Raw genomic sequence first — 23,387 nt, forward strand, 5'->3', positions numbered from 1 at the left:
AGGAATCAAGTCTTGGACTGCACTTTCCCAAGTAAGCTTTCCTGAAGAAGCCAGTACCTATCAAGCGTGCTATCAGAGTTTTAGTGCTCAGCAATGGACAAGTGGACATGTTGCATCTCAATTAAGAATGGAAGATAAATGGATGGCAGTAAATGCAGGTCATAGGTTAGAAGCATCTAATGGAAGAAATTAAATTAAAATTGGAAAACAGTCTAAGGGATCTTGAGAAGATAAGAGCAAAGGAAACTCAATTAGAGGGAACCATGCTTCTGCTCTTGGATCAGGGATAATTTCTTGGGTTTTGTTTGATAAGGTTTATTGCTTTCACAGTCAGCAAAGTTGCATTATAAATAAATAATTACATTCTATTTTTTTATTTCCTCAAACTGATGCATTTCAAACAGAGAAAATATAATCTCCATTTCAGAATGGTGTGTAAATAGACAAATAGACTTTTCATAAGTGCAGCCTATCAATTAGCCCTAGGCAAAGCCCACACTGGTATTACTGAGTGTTAAGGAATTTAAAGCATAAAATACAAGTACATTTTTAAAAGCTGAAATACTCACAAATCAGATTAAATTGCTAACTGTTTATGAAAGCTTACAATGATAGATTTAACTGCATACAGGGATAGATTTTCAAGGCAATCCACGCAGATAAAGCATCCTATGCATTTATGTCTGGCCATTTACAGAAAATAAATCGCCTTTCCTTTTCCCGTTTTTCTTTTGGAATATATGCGTCTGTAAGTGTGTATGTACAAGTATTTTTATACATATCATACCTGTCTGTACATATATACAACATTTCATTATGATGATTAAGTGTGATAAAGTGATAGAAGTCGCTGCAGTGCATAATGAGCACCTAAGTGTTGTGTCCACAGCAAGGTTCTTATTTTCCGTGTCTTATTTCATTAGGGCTCATGCTTGTGGTTTCCCTCAAGGGATCACCCAGTGTATATTGGTACTGCAACATTTCATTATTTACTTTATCAGGACACTCACTTGCCTTGTCTCTTTAGGGACCTTAGTTCGCTTCATCATAAACCACTTTAAAATTGAGCTGCTGCAGTTGATATGCATGTATAAATACACCACCTGGGGAAGGCAATACTTACCCCGACAGACTGCATCTGAGCCTTGCCCTGAACAGGGAGGGAACATCTCGGTGGATGCTGAAGTCTCAGCACCCCTTCAGTGCCAGGCTGCCCACTTTGCTTCCCAGTGATGTGAGTAGAGCCATTACATCTCTTGGAAGTGTGAACAGGTAAAGCTGGTAGGAAGTGTCATGACTTTGGAAGATTCTAGTAGGATAAGGGCTGACCTCTATGTCTTATGTGAAAGGTTATACTTTGGAGTGCAGCAGCCAGAGCACATTTATTTGCTTCTCTCTCTTCAGAGCCAAAAGGAAGCACCCACAGAGTCACTGGCACTGTTCCCAGTAATCACAATAGAGTTGTCTGAGTCAAGGCTTTTATTGTACAGCTCTCATTTCCACAGTCCCTTGTGTATCTCAGCTTTCTTCTCCCTTCTGTTCCCTTGTCCAAAGAAGAATATCCTACCTGTGGAAGATTTTTTAAGATAAATATAAGATTAGTGCTTCCCCAAGATTAAAAAACTGGTGCTATCATATTACTATATACTCTTTGAACCTTGGATTTATTACTGCGCAGAGCATGGAGAGTGAAACAGAAGTGTAATTATGGTCTGCTTGTGCAGGGTCTGCGCTAGGTTTGATGTTATAACCCCAGTTCCATTTCCAGTATGAAAGGTAGAAAATTAAACTTCTGACTATCTCAGTGATCATGTGCAGTTTTTCCTGTGGAGATACCGTGAGGTTGCTCAAGGGGATTTGGAAAAAATCCAACATGGAAATGGATCCCAGTTATTACACTTTCTGCAGTCACAGATAGGGCTGTAGGTGAGGTGCCTTCCATACAAAGCTTGTAGCTGTCTCTAAGACTTTATTATTAGAAAGACACTTAGAAGCATCAGGGGATACACTTCGCATTTTTTGTAGATATTTGTTCCATACTAAGGGAGAGTCAGCTTAATTGTAAGAAGTCTTTGAAGACTGTTGGGAGTTTTTGGTGAAAGGTGTATGCTGGTGGGGTAGTTATTGGGAAATCAGAAAAAAAGCTTCAAGAGAGTTGAAAGGATATTGTGCCATCTTCACACAAAATAAGAACATTAAAAAAAAAAAAAACCCAATGAAACAAACCCCACAGACTTTTAAGGAGGGTGGGTTTTGGCATGATTTGGTGGTTATCAGCTTTTCAGCTAACACAGCTAACCACGGGGGCTTGTGGCACTACTTAGTTAAATCCAGAATGACATTGTGAATAAAAACATCATGCTAGTGTGGTTTCCATGCAGAGGTTCAGCATCTATGCAAAAGGTGTCTCATGGGGACTGCTTTGTGGTGGTTAATTTCCCATTTGTGAAATAGGTTTGGGGTGTTAGAACCATTCTTGTTCTTAGAAATGCTACCAGAGACAGCATTGTGTATGTTCAACAAGGGAAAACAGATCTCCTGTCCTTTTTGAAGCAAACAAAAGAAATGCTTCTAATCTTCTCAATGTCGGCAGGTGATCTCAACAAAACTTTGGCCTCCAGGCAAAGCCTCTTGAATTTTTTTCTGCTGCAGTTGCTGAAACTTCTGCCCAGGGCAGAAGCAGCAGCTTGAGGTGTTTTTAAATGCTATAGAAAAGAAGGATGAAAGGTGATGAGTCTATTGCTCAGCCTCTCTAGAGAAGAGAGGATAGAGTACACCTAAAAGCATACTTAAGAAAAATGGAAATGTTTTGCTTCCAGGCAATTTAAAGCAGTAGTGCTGATCCAAAACAAGTCACCTTCTTTTTTTGACATTCTTACTGTGGAGTACCTTAGTGCCTGGTACACAAAACCAATGTGATCTAGAGAAAAAAACTTCCATTTTATGGACTTGAGAAAAGTCCTGAAAATGGGTCCAGACAAAACTTCAGGTATCACTGTGTCCATTCTGCATCTCCTGGTGAAATGCAAAGTCTCTTCTTTGCAAAACAGAAACATCCTGCTACAATATTGATGAACCTTACCACTGGAAATTTCACTCGGAGAAACCAAGGGACAATTGATCGTTCTCACAAAGCCACAAAGTTGCTTGTCTGAGAGCATCTTGTAATCTGAGACCAAGCTGTTGCCTGTCTGCCATCCCTGCAGTGCCTCCCACCTGGTGCTCTGCCCCGACAGGAGCAGTGGGCATTGCTCCAGGCTCACCACTGGTCACATCCAGCATTCGGCTGCTTCTGATGCACCTCTCTAGAACAGCTTCTACAGTTTCTTTCATGTCCTCATACGTAAAGCAAGAAGATACCAGGAGCTTCTTTTTTTCATTAAAATGTGTTTTCTCCCCATTGTGGCCTTGGCAATGAAGTTGTTGGAATAAAGTGACCGTGGGAGTGGAGCTGGGCATGTTGGGAGCACTGCAGCAGCCCAGCATCACCCAGTGAACTTCTTTACTGAGCTCCTCTGAGAAAACAGCTGGACAGTGTTCACAGATCTGTAGTGCTTAAAACCAGAAAAAAATCAGATCATTTGATCTCATCCCTTTTATATCTCTGTCTATTATATATCACTTTTATACATCTTTACTAAATGATATTTCTCTAACTAAACCATAGCCTATATTTGCCATGAAATGTTTCTCCCTCAACAGTTTGTAGCTCTCATTTGCAGATGTCTGAGATTATTCCAGGAATTAATCATCCGCTTTAAAAAAAAAAATAATAATAAAGAGTATCAAGCTGATTGCTAATTTTATTTTTCCTGGCTTCAGTTTCCAATCATTAAATGTTGCTCCACCTTATTTTCTTAGATTAAAGAGCCCTTTGCTTCCCAGTAATATTTCCCCATGAACCTTACATGGATTCTTCTAATCAAGTTGCCTCTTCATCTTCTTTTTAATAAGCTTAGCAGATTGAAATCTTAAACTCCCTTACTGTAAATCATTGTTTCTGCTCCTCAGACTGTTTTTGGAGCCTTTTTTTGCTCATCTTCTCCAATTTTTTTTACATGCTTTTTAAAACAGGCTCCAGAGTTATGCATGGTATGTCTGAGAAAAGGAAGCATGGACAGGTTAAATGATGCTCCTGTGCTGGCTTTGGGCATCACCCTCCTCTTTCCTGCTGTGTTCATGTTCAGGGGTAGCATAGCTATTAAGCCATTTAAGAGGTGCTCTTTCTCTCCTTTTTGACTGCTCCTCTGGGTTAATGTTTGGATAGAGAGATAAAGGCAGATTCCAGGGTAATGTTACTTTTTTCATAGGGTTGTTCATTTGTTGTGGGCCAAGAGAAACAAGTAAGAAGGACAGAGCGGAGGAGTAAGTGGGAACATTGCTCTTTTTCCAGTAAAATACACGTACTCTGATTTCAGTATAATGTATATAACTGAAAAGGGAAAGACATTTTCTAGCTGGAATATCCCAATACTTCCTTGTCTGCTCTGGCCAACCATCCTGGGCCAGCACTGCTCAGTATGCAGGATTACTTGCTCTCCAGGGCAGCCTTCCCCAGCAGCCAGGGTCCCCTGCAGAGCTGCCTTTGCTTCCCTCCACCTCCCTCACTGCTGGTGCAAAACACCTGGAGCAGATTGGCACAGATTTTGCAGAAGGGCTCCCAAAGCAGTGTCTTGTTCTGTAGGGGCTACAAAAGATGCAGATCTTTGTGTAAAGGAAGAGGACCCTGTACAGAAGTCCCTTGCCAGGCCTTTCATCAGAATCCTTTTGAGCATCCTTTGCCTTTTTTCTCCATCTTTTCTTTCTGCTTCATCTTTGCTGCACTTATGATCTTATTTCTAAAATAACCAGGAGCAAACCCTTCTTTTTAAAATAACTTCCCAGTCCTGCAGGCAGAGGACACATGGGTCGGACTTTGATCTCTTTATTAATCTACTAAAGAGGATGTGTGAAAAATCTGGGTTACTCTGGGCATTAGTCAGAACCTTTGAGAAAAAATGCCCCCATTGAAAGAGATTATTATTAAGAGTTAATAGCTTTCATCCTTGGTGAGGATTTCTGCTGGTGCCATTCCCACATTTGGTTTGGTTGGGAAGGTTGCGGAGGTGGGCACAAGGCATGCAAGGGTTTTGAAATCCCAGAAGTGCTTAGAAAATAAGGCAGAAGTTGTCATTTGCTGTAGGGACAATCAGATCCAGGGTGGGGAAATACATACAGAGAGACTTTAATAATGAAGAGAGCTCCCAGTATGTAATTCATGTGTGGCTAGAAATGCAGTACCCATGACTGCTTTAAAAAAAGTAAAAAAACGAAGGCATAGTCAGTAGAGTGAAATTATACCATCAACTGTTTTCCTTCTGAATTACATTAAGAATGTATACCCACAGTAGATCTTCCTTCAAGATTTTGTGAAAATTTGAGGTATCTGAATTTTATATGACATCTTCCACAGACAGAAAATTGTGGGTTTTGTTTGTTTTTCTTGCCCATTTGGCTGACAAGTTGAGCCTGTGCATATCCAGGGAATAGCACAAAGTTCACAAAGTGCATAGGCATTGATTTTGCTGTGCTTCTGAGACCAAAGGGTAAGATGGGTCTACCACCACTAAAGAGATGCCAGTAGCAGCCCAGATTCCTAAAAGTTGGACAATATGGCTCAAGCCATGCAGGGTGGCAACAAATCCCTTTTGTCATGGTTTGCCCTGTTGTTCTCCACTTGGGACAAGTAGGGAATGGAACATGGCAGCAGTTTAGTCTTCAGTGGGGCTTCATGACTCCTCAGCCTAGTTTTATTGCTGAGTTTTACTCCACTGCCTGACAGTGATGGAATGTGTTAGACTTTGATAGAGGTTATTCATAAATGAGAGGTTTCTTTCCTGTATTTGTGCATTTGAAGCAATTTGTTCCAGAGTTGTCCATTCTGTAATTTTTTGTTCATCCATATATGAGTTTTTTTTATATTTTTTCCCCAAGTGAAAGATATTAAAGCAAGATGAATACGGATATTTCTTATAATAAGTAGAGGGATGTGATAGAAGACACAAAAATGGTAATAAAGCCTAGTCAGGTAAAAATGTTGGCACATCTTATTTCATTTAATTCATAAGTGGAAGAAGATAGAGAATTTATTTGACTAAGCCTCTGGTTCAGTGTCTTGATGATATGTTTGGAAAATGGCTCTGCAATTGATGTGTAAGTGACCTTGAAGATGTCGTATTTAAGTGATAGCTCATTTTGATGTGAAGTTGTAAGCCTCCCCCTTGGCCTCAAATAAAGCAAGCAAAGGAACTCAGCTTTGAATTTAAGTAATTTCAAGTTAAAGAGGGAAGAAACTCTCCTCAAAACTCAAAATATAAATAGCCTGCAAGGTCAAGCACCTAATCTGAGATGTGCCTCTGTTTCAGTGCTATTAAAATGCTGCTTCACTGGGACGTTTGCCCCTGTGGCACCCCAACCCTGGTGTCAGCCTTGGGACATCTGGGGAGATGTGATATGACTCCAGAGAAAACTCAGTCCTTATGGTGGGTGTCACTGCCAATTCAGTATGCAATATTTACCCTTGGAATCACATTGCTCATATGTGTGTGTGTATATATATATATATGTATGTATGTTTGTATATGTATGTATATACATAAATATATATAAAAATACTAATGCCTTCATAAATATTAATATATTCATATATGATTATTTAAAAATTAAAATACATTTTAAAATAATTATTTTTGTTTGAGAAGGCAGTGGCCAGACCTGAACTTGACTATTGCTTTTAGTTTGCTGAACTTCCCCGCTACCTGTAGTAAATTAGGTTACTTTTATGTTTTGCAGCCTGAGGCAGGGTTGGCCAGGATTCCTGCTCAGGCAGGACACCCTTCCTAGCCTGGTGTCAAGGTCCTGCCAGTTTAAGCTGTGATGATGTGCTGTACCTGATGTAATGGCCCTGACAGCTGCACTTTGCATTTAAGTCACACGAGTATCCCTCCCTATCTTTGACTGGACCAACACCTCAGAGATCAGAAGAATCATGGAATCATTAAGGTTGGAAAAGACCATCAGCTCCAGCCATTCAAATCTGGGAGCTTCCGTACATTCCTGATCTAGATTTCAATCCAGCTTGCTGTGTTGGCTCTAAAGCATTGCCTGGTGGTGGTTTCCTCTGTGAGCAGGAGTGATTTACTCTGTGCACTGGCGCTCTGCTCACAGCAGCAGCAGTTCTCCCTCCTTTGGGAAGAGCCAACAACTTGCCTCAGAAACACATTCTGGCATGTCATGGCCAGCCTGAGTTGCAAACTGTATATTATTTACCTACTTATCCATTGAATGCAGATATGTTACATTTATTGACACGATGAATGTCCTTGCCACGATTCTGGCTGGTTGTGATGGTTGTGATATTGTGTGTAATATCATGGTAAAAGGTTTATTTGCAGACTAATTTGGTGTTGTTGGAAATAGCTTTGATGAGGATTGGTTTTCTAATTCTCTTTTACTGCTCTGGGAACTCAGATGTGATATTCACCACAGAAACTGTACTTTGAGGTAACAGTAAATCTGTACATTGAAAACATCAGCAAAAAAGAGAAAACCAGAAGTTAAGCCCTAGATAGGAATGTAACCTGCCTTTCATTGTCTGACAAGAGTGGTTTATGATATATGTTTTTGTATTTCAACCAGACATAAGAATATTAGGAAGTTGTAGGTATGTATAGCCTCACAAAGTTAATATTGCTTTTGGACTCGTTCCTGGGCATGATCTAATCTCCATTTAAGTCAGTGGAGCTTTTTCTTCTTGCTTCAATAGGAGCTGAGTTTGTGTTTTAATACACAGTAAAGCCTACAAAATTTGTGCAATAAAATAAAAACAGGAGGGCACACTTTGCGCAGTGGGGGGCCTTAAATGAAGGCCTTGAAATAGCGTTTAATCACCAGAGTAAGGAGGCAGATTTTCAAAGCTGCCGGCTGCGAGCGGTGGGGGGGATGAGCGATCGGTCTCCTTCATGCTCCGCTTGAGTTTGTGGCTGATGTGATACCGCTGCCCGCATTCAGAACTGGCCCTGGTTATTTATGGCTTGAGAAGACTTTAAAAAGGGGTCTGTGGCTTATTCTGATTCCCACTGGCTTCTGTGGCCCCAGTGTGCTGAATTGGTCTGGCATTGATGCTCAGGTTCATGTCTTTCTTATGCTAAAACTGTTTAATCCTTTGGGTTATATCTTCAATTTACCCTTTAATTAATAAAATATCTCCCAAAAGATGCATGCAGTCTGCTTTCATGCACACAAAACTGTTCTATGTGAAGGACCTAAATAAAAAACTAACAAAAACAATGGGTTATGTATAATGTTAGTTTTCTTGAAATCATAAATATTCTTCCTCAATTTGCTGTGAAATTCCTGTCTACAAATCATGACATTTTGGTTGATTTTACATTCACTGGTTTGATGAATAATGGGCTTGCAACATTTTTAAAGTTTTCCTGCCTACAATAGCTCTCCACTAAGTGTCCTTCAAAAATCACATCTCTGCTCAATGAAAGGAATCTGAATTAGCTCTGACATTTGCATTTGCACTCACAAATCTTTCCATGGCTCCCCTGTGTGCTGATGTGTGGGGGAAGGTTCCAGCCAGATCTTGGGGATAGGAGAGTGGGTAGGCAGATGTAAAGCCTTCATCTTGGTGCAGCCGGATGAGGTATGTAAGTTCTTTCTTTCCCCTCTGTATTTTAGACAGAAAAGAAATTTAAAACTCATTATTCAACTGTTTTCTTCTCAAGCTACTTTTATTTATTACTTTTTTCCCAGCGAGGCAATGTAAACGAAGACCTTTAGCTGACAGCTTGGTGACAACCAAGGTGTTGTGTTTACTTTCAGGAGACTCAAAGAGTCTTTGATAAAGGATCATGAATAATTAGTAGCATTTTGGAGTCCGTGATTTTTCTGTTTCTTCCTTTGAAAGATATAACAGCCCTGAGTACTTCACTGTTAGATGGCATTCCTGGCGGCCTCATATCTGTCATTTTAATTTGGGGACAAACCAGCTTCTGCTTTGTAGCTGGTTTGCACTGAGCCTCTTTGTTTGGAAGCTGAAGGAGGGAGAGGCAGATGGGGGCTCTGGAATTGTTTTCTTCTAGCATTTCATGGCAGAAGCTGACATGCCCTTGGGCATGAGGGAGTTTGCTGGTATCCTGGGGTCTGGAGTCAGGAAAGGTGCATGTGGTACCCTTAGTGCTTCAGTCACCCTGAAGTTTATATGTTTTTATAGTGACTTTAACCACCAAATCTTGCATTTGCACTAGCAAGGAACTGGATTTGGGTGGGTACGAGCGTATTGCACTCTGGTAGCTGAGAGTATCTGGGAGTGTGTTACTGCAGTGTCACTTCTATCCTGTGCTGCAGCTTATGATGAGGGCATGTTCTGCCTTTGCTGCCTCCCACTCCTCCTGCCCTGTAGAGCAAATTGTACTCTATAGCCCCTACAGCTGCTCCTGGGCCATGCTCTGGAAATAAGTGGGCCATTCATCTTATCTAACCTTTCTTGATTTCCCAGTCTGAGATGTACATTTGTGCAATTAGCTCATACTCCTGGAAAGGGTTGAGGAGAATAAGCAACATCTTTTGTCACTGAGGCTCTTCTCAATTGATAGCTGATGCAACATGTCCCCCTGCAAAACTATTGCAGTATTTTGAAAAGGAGAGAACTAAGTATTTTTATGTGGCATTTCTGTGTGATAATTTTTAGAAGAGTAGCAGATACTTCATAGTCAGTCTTCTTTCCCCATATCTTGTTCATCATTTACTGAGTGTATGGCTACTTCTACTGGCAGCTTTTATAACATGGGCTACTGAATCACTCAGAAAAATAACATTCTACATTCGTTTCTGCAGCTAAGCCAATAACTTGGAAAGAAGAATAGGTTCTATTGTCTCAGTACCAAGGTGCCAAATGATGGGAGATTCTGGCCTATCCCTGACAAGCAGTTGCTCCTGCTAGATATCCTCCTTGTTGAATATTTGCACTCTCCTTTTTCTGCCATTGACTTCTAGCCATCAGACCTCAGTTTGCTTTTCTCAGCTAGATTAAAGAGCTTTGTTACTCTCTTTTGACTTTTCCATGCAGAGCTTCTTACAGACCACCAAGTTGTCTTTTAATCTTGCCTTGAAAAAACTAAACAGAATTGAGCTCCTTTCAATGTGTGTGCTATTGAGGGTATTCATGAAGGATGATCTGACTTTTAGGAGGAACGTATGTGTGTAGCAGATATCCATGGTGATGGGCACCTATGTAAACAGCCAGGCTGACAGCTCCAGTAAACATTCTCTTAAAGAGCTGTGGCAGGTCCATCCATCACACTAACTATATACACAGTACTGTCAAATATGTAAAGTAAACAAACAGGGGGCAAAAAAGAGGTGATGAAAGAAATAATGCTTTTCTCTAATCCTTTTTTGTTTTAAGAGCCTCTCAGGTTTCTCATCAGGATAGTAAATACATGACTTTCAGATATTTTTTGGGTGGACCACATCATTTGAAGTGGTCTGGTGACAGATGTACAGCAAATCAGTGGGAGAGGAAAGAGGGAAATCCAGTTTGCCAATTCCTTATCCACTTTAATGGTTTATTTTTTTTTTTTTTTTTTCTAACCTTCATCCTTCATAATGCTATGTTTCATTGTGTCCAGTTGCAGAAGCCATACAGAAAGCATTATCCCATCATTTTCTCAGGGAAAGAGGGAAGACAAGCCTTAAAAAGAAACAAGCCCACAACCTTCGCATTGCTGGCACATTGCCAAGCCCAAGGGCTGAACTTAATTTACTTATAAATGTGCTGAGGATTTTATTCAGCAACTAATGCACTCTGTTGTTTTTTTTCACTTACAGTGTTTGTAATGCACGTGGTGATTGGCAAATTGCATGGGTCATATGTACTTGGAGGTATGCAGTGGCAAGCATATTGGTGGCACTGCTTTTTGGATTGTTGGCTGGCTTTATTTCTGAGGCTGTCCTGAGCCTCAGGTAGTGCTGGCTCCAGACCTTCAGGTTATTGCAAAATCCAGCTGAGTGTGACATAAAGAGGTGGCTCAGATTTGTGGTTGGATTTCAGCTGTCTTACATAAAAACACCGTGGTGCCACCATGGTGTAGCATCCCAGTGGATGAGAACACCTGTTTTATCTGTCTTGTTCAGAAATGTGTCTGCAAAATCTTGGAACTTTTTTGGTTTTAGTCCCTTTGAAATTTTCATGATTTCTGAAGGTGTTTCTTCTGGATTTTTTTAGTCCAGGCATCCTTACTGTGCTCACATTTATCTTTTAATTAGCAAGGGAGTGGAAAGAGTGCACAACAAAACCCATCCAAGAAAAGCCCTTAGAGCTGCTCCCACAGGCCTCTCCTTCTTTCTGCTCCTATAATAGCAAGAGCTATTACCTGTTAATATCTATGAGCTTTGAAGTAAGAGGAGTGTTTTCTGAATTTATTGTGATTTTATCCGAGGATATTCCCCTCCTTTCTCTCAGCTAAAGCAAGTGAGAACCTATCTGTGAACTGCCCAGGCAATGTTTTGCAGCCCCTGATACCAGCTCTGTCAGCTCTTTGCATTCATTCCGTAGTGATGAAAAAGCAGTTTTGATGACCAAATATCATCATTAGTCTCAAGGGTTAACACCTCATGTAAAGCTGGCATTTGCCATCCCTCTGGAAGGATGTCATCCACACCTGTGTATAGTGATCCATTAAATATTTGGGCAGCTTGTGTATTCTTGTGGGTACTACCTTTATATCCATATACGAGTGTACAGCAAGGAAGTATTTTGGACAGAACATTGAAGACCATGGTAGAAGGTATTCCTAGGATAATGGCAGGATTTCCATGTGGAAAACCTGAAAGTGAATAAAAGTCTTCTTTGTTATCAAGCTGCTGTGTGGAGTTGACAGGTGGAGCAACAAGACTTATTGAGTGAAAAGGAATTAATTGTATCTGGGACCTTTTTATAAATCAAAAGTAAAACTAAGAACCAGTGTAGCAGACCTATTGGCAGTACCTAATGCTTGTTCAATGATCCTTCCTTTCTGAAATACAGAAATGAAAAGTAACTGTTGCCAGGAGTTATAAAATGAAGGAATGACTCAAGGTAGATTTATTATCACCTCAGTATCAGTGAAATTCAGCTTCATAAACATAGGTTAATCTGCTAAAACCTTCTGTGCTCTCACTGGGGGAGAAACCTATTTATTTCAAATTTTATTTAAAGATGTAAAATAGTTCTTCTTGTCTTCTGAGTAAATCATGATCTCTAGTATCACTAATATTCATCTTTTTTTCCCCTGTTTCTTTCCTATGTAGATTTATTTATTTTTATTTATTTATTTCTATTGCTTGTTATGGGCACTTCTCATCCCTGCAGCATAATTTCTCTTCTGGACTTGTAGGCTTTTTTTCATCGCAGTTCACCATATATTTCACCTATGTTTCTACAGAAACTCATTATATAGCACAGGCTGCTGCCAACAAGAATATTTAGAATACACTCTGTTTTTGTCCTCCGGTGCTGCCCTACTTGCCTACAATGGGCAAATAATACTTCTGAGTGAAGAGGACATGGATCTGAGGTTACTACGAAATGACCTAAACCCATACATGACCAGAATCAGGGCTGCTCCTTTCCCCTTCCTCTATTATATGGTTGATCAAATGTTAGAAGTATACTTGTCAGTTCAAACTAGCATTAAAAGACACACACACAAAAAAAAAATCCAAAGCTTAAAAAAAAATGTAGTATTAAAAAAAAAAGGTATCTTAGAAGAGCAAATACAAATACATTTCTGTGACTGTGTGTTTGGGTTCTGTGCTACCTTGAAAACTTTTCTAGGACTTAAAGCTGTATTGGAAAGAGTGCAGTCGAATCCTTAAAAAAAAGTCAAAAAGACACACATATTTTTTATTAGTGCTGACCTTAGAGCTGCTCTGTCCTCAATAATTTTAACTGATAATTTTGTTCTAAATAGCATCAAAGACATCTGAGACTAAATTCAGGTTTTTTATGTTCCTGTTTTGCCCTGCAATTTCTCCATCATTTGCTATCTACTAATAACATGATTTGGTGGTTTGCAAACAGTCCTTTTGAGTATTTCTTAAGTTTGAGATCCACTGCATTAGTGTGTCTCAAGATTAACAATGCTGTATTAGGAGATGAAAATGTTCTTGATATATGTGCCACAGAAGTGGTGAGGAAGTGCATTTGCTTATTTTGATGCTGGTGTGATTTTGTGTGTGGTACTGGTGTATCTGTGCACTCATGGTCAGTGTTTAAGCCAATGAAGGTCTGGACTATGCCAATACAAGCAAGACTTAGAGTGGCAGAGTTTCTGCTTTGTCATAGAATCACAGAATGGTTTGGTTTGGTTTAGAAGGGACCTGAAGGGTCATCTGGTTCCAACCAGACACAAACCAGGTGTTAATGTCAGGAGGAGGATGGGTTTCCAAAGCACTTCAGGCAGAATGAGGTGAGAGGAAACCCTTCATGCCAGGACAGTACAGGCACAGGGCTGGTAATTCAGTCCCTCTCTGTGGCTCTGAGCCAGAATCACATCAGCATCAGAATGAGAAAATGCACTTCCTCACCACTTCTGTGACACATATATCAAGAACATTTTCATCTCCTTATACACAGGAAGACTTTCTCTTTTGTTTCTTAGGACCAAGTGGAAAAACAACTGATGTTTTCTTACACCAGTAGGTAAAGTGGCCAAGCCTGTGTGATAAAAGAGGATAGAAATATATATTTTTATATTCATTGTCTGAGGGATACTGTGTAAGCTTCTGATTGCTTGTTGTCCAAGATTTTGGCATCGTGCAATGAGGGAGCTCATTTTTAAATTTACTGTCTATTTTCTGAACTTGGATGGATTCATTTTAAATTGCCTCCTAGATTTTCTTCTTTAGCAAGGGAATAGGCAGGAACTAGATAAGAAAAGCTGCCTTTTTTTTTTTTTTTTTGCAATTCATTGTCAATAGTTGTATCCCTCCCTACCAAGGCTTATACAAGTTTGCATCACAAAGCAGAAAAATGATGGTGTTTCTTCTGTTACTCTGCCAGCTGCAGTTCTAGCAAAGAAATTGCTGTGGCATTAGGCCATTTATGAAGAGCCATCCTTTTACCTTCCTTCCCTCTCAATTTCTTGGGACAAAAGATTGAGATGTTGAGCTGAGTTCACAAAACAATTCCTGAGCTCAGTCTTCTGTTTTCATCTGTTGGACAACTTGAATTTTTCTACAGGTAGAGCCTTTGTTATATGCTGAACACATTTCTGTAGTACAGCCAAATGAAAATATCTGTGATGTTTTATTGATCCTATTCATTACATCCTCTGCTTGCTGTTTTTCTACAGGAGTTATCTACACAGCAGACGTTCTTGACCGGGAGACAACCAGATCCTACTGGTTGACAGTGTATGCGACTGATCATGGTGTTGTCCCACTCTACACTACCATTGAAGTCTACATTGAAGTGGAGGACGTGAACGACAATGCCCCTCTCACCTCTGAGCCTATCTATTACCCAGTCATCATGGAAAACTCCCCAAAGGATGTATCTGTCATTCAGATCCAAGCCCAGGACCCTGACTCCAGCACTAATGAAAAACTGACTTACCGGATTACAAGTGGAAATCCCCAGAACTTCTTTGTGATCAATCCCAAAACAGGTAACAAAAACCTATTGCCTCAGGGCAGTGGGAAAATGCAATTTACATATTTATTGGCTTTCTCCCCTTCAGGGTGCACTGGTTTACTTTCCAAACCCCTGTTTTCTGATAGTTTATGTGACTAAAGCATCTTGCGTGTGTTTGAAGCATTCTGCTTTGCATCGGTGCGCAAAGGTGCTGGTAGATGATGTGCTGCAGATGTGCTGCTGCAGATGTGCAGCTGCAGCAATCACTCTGTCCTGGGTCACTGAATCGCTGCTGGCTGTTGCCTCTTCCCTGCATCTACAGGGATGAGACTTTGCTGCACTGACTCTGCAGAGCAGTGCTAGGAAGCAGTTTCAAGCTGTTGCAGGTTACAGAGCACTGTTTCATTCTTTTATTAGCTGGTGTAGCACCACTGGAGTGACATGATGGCTGTCCAGCACATGTAATAAGGTTCCATGTGAAAGTAGATGGATTTGATTCTACAGCTTGCTTTACACACACACACACAAAAAAACCAGTTTAGATGACCTAAACGTCCCTCTGGCCTTTAAAAAAAATCTGTTTGCATTGATTTCTAACAGCTGGGGATGTAGCCTGTGGGTGCAGTGTGGCAGAGATGGTGATTGTTTAAAGTTAAAATACTGTTGTTATCTGGCAGTGGAGCATGGCACTCATGCAGAGCAGCTCTACTCATGCCTGTACCCCAGGTGCCTTTGCTGAATGAGGCTGATAAAGAAATTGCCTCAGGAGATGTATCCTGAGGTCCTGGATGCTCTGCTGGGTGCCTACCTGTGCTTGGCAGCCTGTGTTCCTCACTCCAGGGAGTACCCAGCTTTGCTTACTCATTGGGCTTGTGGGGACCCTCCAGCGTGGTCTGGAGCTTGAGAGTCGAGGGGATCTTTCAGAGCAATCTGCCGATCTTTATGACGGGAGTTCAGAGAATTCGCGCAGCGCTCCTGCTTGTTTTCATGCTCCTACTTTTATTCTAGGGTTTTGATTTTTTTTAAAGTTTATTTATATCTTCTGCTAAATTTCTAAACAGCTAAAAAATTAGAAGGAATAGATGTGAGAGGGAACATTTTTAATTTTGTGTACGGAAATGCTGTTCACTGAATAGATTTTCAACATTTGGTTGGGCAATCCTATTGCAATGTGTGGCATAAGAAGGGGTCAGGATCTTCTCAGGCGTAAGCCCAGGTGAGGAATTATGGAGAATGTATAATCACTGTGTTCAATCTGCTGAGCCCTAAGGCGCATATCTCACTTATTTTTAACACTTGGAATGGCCGAAGATGCTCTTCCATCTGCATCCCTTCTCCCCCTCCCCACCCCATAAATCCCATCTGGGCAAAGTAGCAGAGTTAGGACTCACAGTGTTTAATGCTTGTGCTTCCCTTCCATGAGCTCCTCCCTCAGAGCAATCTGCTCAGCACAGCCCTGCTTATCTGCCAGGGTGAGCCTGTGACAAAGACTGGAGCCGGGCTTGTGGCAGCCCTGCAGCACCCTAGCCTGGTGGCACACCCTGTGAGTTGGCTCTTTGTCCTTCTGCTGAGCAGACAGGATACTTTTCCATAACAGTGAGATCTTACTCTCACAGTTAACACTGGCAGTGTTTAATCTTCATTTGGACTGTAGAAATTGCTGTCTGAGAGCTTAAAGGCTTCGGGATGAGTAACTTTGCTGCTTGGGCAACTCCCAAAGGGCGCCTCTCACACTCAGTAAGCATCCTTGCTAGTGACTGGCTGTGATTTGTTATAGAGAGGATAAATCATCCCTTTTCTATCCAATTCAGTGCCAAATGCAGAGCAGTGAGAACTGGGCAAGGTGGCCTCTTGGAGTTTGTTTTGAAAATGGTGAGGCTGACAGAGTGTGTGTATGCAGAGATCCCTTTGCCCAAAGGAGAGCACCCGGCCTTGACATCAGAAGGCTTTCTCCTGATGGCATGCTGATGTCCGAGAAATAAAAGCATAATGGATTTTCCTAGAGAGTGCCCCTGGGGCTCTCTGACAAGGCTGCTTTCAGCCGTCTCCCTGCAGTGCACTAGTTTTCTCTAAGACAGTAATTTACACTCCAGTTGTTTTGTACAGGAGACTTCTGCACGCACAGAAGAGGTTTGTAGCCTGCCAGCCCCATACTCTAGCTGGGATTCAGCACAGCAGTAACTCACGTAGAGTGTTGCACAGCAGCCCTAAATGCGACAGCATGCTGTATAATCAAGATGAAAAGGTTTAATGTGAACCCAAATATGCTGCGATTGCTGTATACGTGGGCTGAATGAGCATGCTCCTGCTGTCGGGGGAGAATAGTCATTTGAGAAAGGGGATCTTTATTTTCTGTGTCACTTTGGAAGTTTCAACACTGCCAGCAAACTGACATCTCACTCCTGTGAGTAATCCACTGCTGAGAGTCAATGTGAAGGAAGCATCCTGCATTTTTTACATCTTTTGGTGGGAAGTGACAGAAGAGATGGGGAGGTTGCTGGAGCATAGGGGTGTTCTCAGTTGTCTTTGGAGGTCAGCAGTGATTGTGTTTGCCTTCCCCTGGAGCTCACTTTCAGCTGCCTTGTAGCTCATGCAGGTCAGGCAGGTTTCTGGAGGCACATGGACCACTGCATGTCTGATCAAGCGGGAACACAGAGAGTCCAGGTTTTGTTCCTGGTTCTAATTCAGGATCATAATTCCAGCCAATTCTTACACTCATGATTGATTATCTGGATAGCAGAAGCAACATTACTTCTTGTATGCCATATCTGTAGATAGAAGAAACCTCTTAATAGACAAGTTGTCACTTCCCACATTTTTATAGACTGTCCCAGCTTGTGGTGGCTATTTTAGGCAGTCCAACTGCAAATGTATCACGTGCATTTAGATCTGTTTGAAGGCAGGCTTCAGACCTTTCAGGATTATTACCTGCAGTTTGCTCTGTGGGTTTTAGAGAGATGAAGAGTTGCTCCTGCAGGAATGAAGAGCTGCTAAAAAGCCACTGATAGCAATATTTGGGCACTGAAGTTGCCCTGGGTGTATTCTCACTGGGGGCTGACTCTGCTGTGGGGGCACAAATACATGATGACAATGGCCCTCCTCTTTGGGCTTGGGGTTTATAGAGTGCTTCATGGAAGAGGACAGGAACATGAGCAGCCCGCCCATGTGTGTCAGGATTGGGAAGGCAGTGTGGGCAACCTCCCATGAAGGCCTTCTTTTTATCACCTTGATATTTTTATTGAAATACAGCCAAGCATCAGTTTGTGCCTTGGTACACACTTTTATCTCATGAGCTGATATTCATAGGTACAAGTACTAAGTGAATAATGAAGCACATGAGCATGTGTGAAACCATAAACCATTTACACTGGAGAACAAGGCAGCCTTGTTCTGCTAACTGGTGGACACTGCAGCCTAAGTGTAGCAGGTCCAAGAGAGCAAGATAGGATTTTCCTTTATAGTGGGCAAGGGGAATATATTGCAAAAGCACAGTTTTGTGAGGGGAGTAGGAAATATGTTTTTAAAAAAGTTGAGGTGACTCTAGGGGTTACATGACTACAAGGAAAGGCATTCCCCTGGGCATTTGTTTCCCAGCTGTGTATACACACAGCAGCATGGAAGGCATTCCTGGAGCTCAGCATCTTCAGCAGCTGCAAGTCAGCCCTAAAGCCTGATGTGGCTGCTGGGAGAGACAGGCCTTTTCCTCATAGCTTGGCTTGTGTGCTTGGGAGGGCTTGGGGTTGCTTTGGCAGAGCATAGGGTCACAGGGCTGTGCTCCTTTGTGGGTGGCGTGGGACGGGGAGGATGGCAGGGCTGCTGCCGGAGCAGCTGGGCTGACCAGCTCCCAGGGGTGCCACATTCAGCCTGAGCCGAGTCAGTCACTCTTGGGTGAGGGGCATGATGTAAATAAAACAGAAGATGGAGTTAATAAAAAAATTGATGGATCAGAGCTGTAAATTCTTACTTTTATTTCATGTATATGGGTGTTAATTTCACAGCACAGGGGTAATTTACTGCGTTGATTTATTATGTTCCTGCGCTCTGGAAAAAACAAGTTTTAATTCAAGCCATTGCATTACTTTGTTTAGTGTTAACATATTTTGAACAAACCCAGTAAGCTTCTCTTCAGTCTAATACAGATTTCTTAAGAGATTCTTTAACTAACAGGCCAATAGACCAAATTTAACTCTTGTGCACATTTTTATTCATTAATTTACTCTAAAATTATGCTTGTGTGTCTGGAAAATCTGCTTACACCTTGCTTAGCCTTTTGTTGGCACCGTTTAAACAGAGACAGACCCCTGGCACCTCTGAAATAGTATTTGCTGCAGTGGTTAAGTCAGGATGCACTTTTAGGTTTAGAAATAGTGCATGTAGGTCAGTACATCTTTGCAAAGCAGCAATATTCTGCCTCTGGAAGCTATCTCTGAACTGTCACATCTGCACCTAGATTTGGAAAGACTCTGGATATTTTCACACTGAAGTAGTATTAATATTTATATAAGCTAATACGGGGTTAGTGAGTGTCAGAATTTAATTGGTACAAATGCTGCTCTTCTCAGTAGGCTGGGCTTTGCTTTCTTTTGCACTCACAAAGCCAGCTGGCATAGAATGGGTCTGAAAGCCACGTTTGCTGTGCCATACTAAAATACTGCCTCACCCTCCTGTCCTACATCCTGATTTTTACAGCCTCTTTTCTTTGGCTTGTCCTGAGAAATCCCCACACGTCTTCGCTCTTACAGACTGAGACAAATCCAGTGGTTTGCTGCTGCTCCACATCCTGATGGCCACCAGCAGTACAGATGCAGGGTACCCAGTGCCTCTTTACAGCCCAGAAATCATAGAATCATGGAATGGTTTGGGTTGGAAGGGACATTAAAGACCACCTAGTTCAAACAACCCTGCCATGGGCAGGCACATCTTCCACTAGACCAGTTGCTCAGAAGCCTGTGCAGCCTGGCCATGAACATTTCCAGTTCATTCACACTTAAATATTATAGCTGTTGTTAGACAGCAGACCTTGTTGTTAGAGCAGACCTTGAGGAGGGATTTGCTCTGGGCAGCTCTGGAGGGTTTCCCAGTGGTCGTGGAGGGTTTCTAGGTTTCTCAGCCTGTTCTTGTAGTCAAGGGACACTTGCTGGTCCTGACTGCTTCATCCATGCTGCTAAACTCTTAATAAAAACTTCACCTGAAATAAGATCTTCCATATCTTGTAAATGAAGGCCATTAGCTTTTTTTATTGTTTTTAGTCTAACCTGCAGTCTTTCTCCAGGGTGTGTTTAAGGTGCTATTGTGACCTAATTAGAAAATGTATTTTGAATTTTGATGGCATTGCAGGGCATCTGCCTCCCACTGGGTGCTCCTCATGAAGGGTGTCTCTCTCATGTGTGTTGGCCATGGAGCTGTTCTTGGCAGCTCGTGTGTGCGATGAAAATCAGCTCTGCAGATCATGTCATAGCATGAATAGCTCAATGTCTTTTCCCCCTGTAAGTGTCCTTGCCCTGTTGAAGAGTGCAGAGGACCTTGCAGGGGGAAAAGACATTGATTGTGGGGCTCTCCAGTCAATGGTGAATTGAGGAATTGGTCTCCCTTTCCTTCCATGCTCTTTTAACACTGTTTGTACAAATGCTGAGTTCACCAACAGCTGCAGAGTCCAGCCTGATATATCCATCACTGATATGTGACCATAACTAACACAGAATTTTACAATGTAATTCCCTTACCACATTAGCTGGCTTCCATCCTCTGTAATTTATGTTGTATCAACATACGCTAAATTATCTACTTTCTTTGCTTTCACTTCTCTATTATTTAAAAGTGTAGCTCTTAATGACTTCTTTGTAATGCACTCACTATTAAAAATGGAGCTTTGGAGCATTTTAAAAGCTTTAATTTCTGCTTTGGCATGCTTATTCTTTACTGGACACCATATATCCAGGGGTTTGAGCCCAGGGTTAACAGCCGAAAAATCAAAGGACTGTGGATGTTGGAGTTGTGTGCTTAATCACAGTGGGACTTATAAGTGTGTTAGGCACTGTACAGCATATTAGACAAAGTTCCTGCATTAAGGAGTTCGTCGTAATAACAATAATAATAGTAATAATTAAGAAAAAAGAGGAGATAAAAAAAATATGGAGAAGGATGTAGATCAAGTCCATCTGCTTGCCAAGGCATGTTTATTCCCCAGAGAAAAGTTTCAATTAGATCCTGAGCTGCAGCATAGCAGGGACAGAAACTCTTCTTTTGACTGAGTCACCTCATCTCATGGTTTTTCTTTTTTTTCCTTTTTTTTTTTTTTTTTTGTAAGTGGAAGTAGTTTCTTGCCTTATGTGATTGTCCTGTAAAGTAATTTGCAGTAGACAGTTTGGTGATCAAATATGCTCTGGAAATGCAAGCCATTGATTTTTTCAGGCATCTTGTCATTAATAGACGTGCATTCACAATCATGTATTTATATGCATACAAAAAAATTTAAAAAAAGAAACATCACTTCCAAAATGGTAGGATGAAGAGAAATATAAAAGAATTTTAGACTAAGTAAGTATTGTATAATGGCCAGACCACTAATTCCACTGAAAATGACAAAATTTGGGCTCAGCCAGCATGTTTCTTCCCTCCTCCCTTCCTCCCTGGCAGTGATTTCTTTCTCAGTCTGTATATGTTATCTGTGGAGAGGGTAAAGGTGTGAGCTGTGTCACCTCAGTTACTGCTACAGTAATGCTGCTATTAATAAAATAATAAATCCAGTTTTATCATTTCTCTTGAACAGACCTGATTTCTGCTGGCAGTGGGTTTTTATTCATGAAGCACTGAATATGGCTGAGATTGCTGGATGTCTCTGGTATCAAGTGCCTCTTTTAAAATGACATTTAAAGATACAATATTTCTTAGAAATGCCATTTCTTTGTAATCAGCAGATTTATACTTGGCTTATAGAAATTTTAACCTTTCTTTAGATGTCCATGATGACTTTTTTAGCCCTCTTTCACAGTAAGAAGTGTAAGGACTATTCTTGTTGCCTTGACTGGACAATTGTGTCCTCACTTACTCAATGCAGAACCAGTTTTTAATCTGAACTCCTTGTTTGCTTCAGTAGAGACTTAAGTCTGAAGGGCATAAGTGTGGCAAGGGCCAGTGGGAGACAGTTTTTTTCTGAGGGAAGAAGTTGCTGCCCAATGACCAGACAGCTCCCTTTCTTCCCGTCCTAGCAGAAATTCTGGAACAGCAACAATTTTGCCACTGATCTCATAAATCTACATTGTTGTGCATTACATCAATCATTTGTTCTTGTTACAAACACCAGCAGAGCATATCTTCTGCCTATTCAGAAGTAACTTCCCCTATCAGCTTAGCTGTGAAATTCATTTTTCTACCTTGTCTGTCAGTTCACTTTCTCTGTTCATAAATTTCCAGAAGTCATGGCTAGGCAGAACTTTTTAATAGACTGTGCTATTCCTGCACTAATTTTTAAATAGGGCTGTTCCATTCACTTCCAGGTAGCCAAATTCTCTTGTTAGAATTATTATCAATGGCAGAAGCACAGTTTAGCTTACTGGGTGAAATTGTACCACAAGTACTGAGTAACAGCCCTGTTAAATGCATGCACAATGCATATGCTATGGCTACTTGTCATTTCCTGCCATACATTATTATGATAACATCAGCAAATGTCCCTGTGTTACAATAATTGCTTGTGGTCCAAGTCTGAACTCTGGCAGGAGGAATTAGGTTGGTGACTTAGGGATGCTGAGGTGTGGAGCCTGTGTGCATGGCATTTATGCAGGAGCAGGGGTCTGGAGTGGGAGCTGCCAGGGAGGAAAATAAAGCTGTGATGTTAGCCCAGAGGAGGTGAAAGCTTGGGATGGGGGTAGTTGAGGGGGTTCTTTTTTCCTTTTTATTTCCTACTGCTTTTTAATCAGTCAAGTAACTTGCGTTTATCTTTTGCTCAGCAGTCAAAGTTATTACTGGTGCCTGTGATGTTGGACACTGCAAATCCCAAGCAGACAATATTAAACCAGCTTTTTCCCCTTTTACTCAGGCACAGTGAATACAGTCATACTGTCTTCTTAGATCAGCCACTATTTGTGGCTTGAGTAGTGTTTCACCTTGTGTGAGGAATTTCTGAAATCTGTTAGTGGACTGGAAGTTAGAGGCAAGGAATGTAGTTCTGGTTTACTCTTAGTTAACATGTGATCCTTCGTACAAATGATGATATTTCCTGTTTGGAGAATTAGATTGACTTATGCTGCATGAGTGTATTAAAAAAAAACCCCAAAGCTCAGAAATGGAAATAAAAAGAGAATGCAACTGGGAAGGCAGGTGTGTTTGCATAATCCATAACAATGTCAGTAATCGTCTTCCATCAAACTGGAGATTGTATCAGCACCTCTTAAACCCCCAAAGTCTCACAACCACACAGTTCAGCTAAACTAGTCTGTTCAAAAATCAAGCTTAACAGTGGATTGTGTTATTTTTCCCCTTTTCTTTTCTGACTCTGTTTCCATTAGAGTTACACTGTTATAACCAAAGATAATTATTTTCTTTGAAATTATTCTCTCCTCCTTTCCCCTTCCCCTTATGTTAATGAGAGTGTTTTTCGTTTGCTGGGAAGACTGACACAACTTCTTTGAAATTAGTAGTGTTGTTGCCAGTTAAGTATGTGACCTTATCTGTGTAATTGTACAGATCGTGCTGCCATATGTCTACATGCACAGAGCTTAAT

The 23,387-nt window shown here is 41.2% G+C and overlaps 1 protein-coding gene across 13 annotated transcripts in view; it reads left to right on the forward strand.

Annotated features, from left to right (window-relative positions):
- FAT3 (FAT atypical cadherin 3) overlaps positions 1-23,387 on the forward strand; it is a 396,171-nt gene that overhangs the window by 167,217 nt on the left and 205,567 nt on the right. For all 13 annotated transcript variants that reach the window (XM_021544996.3, XM_085574877.1, XM_085574896.1 and 10 more), the window contains one exon: positions 14,385-14,699. In XM_021544996.3, the coding sequence (XP_021400671.3) occupies positions 14,385-14,699 (315 nt within the window). The remainder of the gene's footprint in view (positions 1-14,384; positions 14,700-23,387) is intronic.

Source organism: Lonchura striata, chromosome 1 (genome assembly GCF_050655825.1).
Source record: "Lonchura striata isolate lonStrDom1 chromosome 1, ASM5065582v1, whole genome shotgun sequence".
Classification (NCBI taxonomy): Eukaryota; Metazoa; Chordata; class Aves; order Passeriformes; family Estrildidae; genus Lonchura; species Lonchura striata.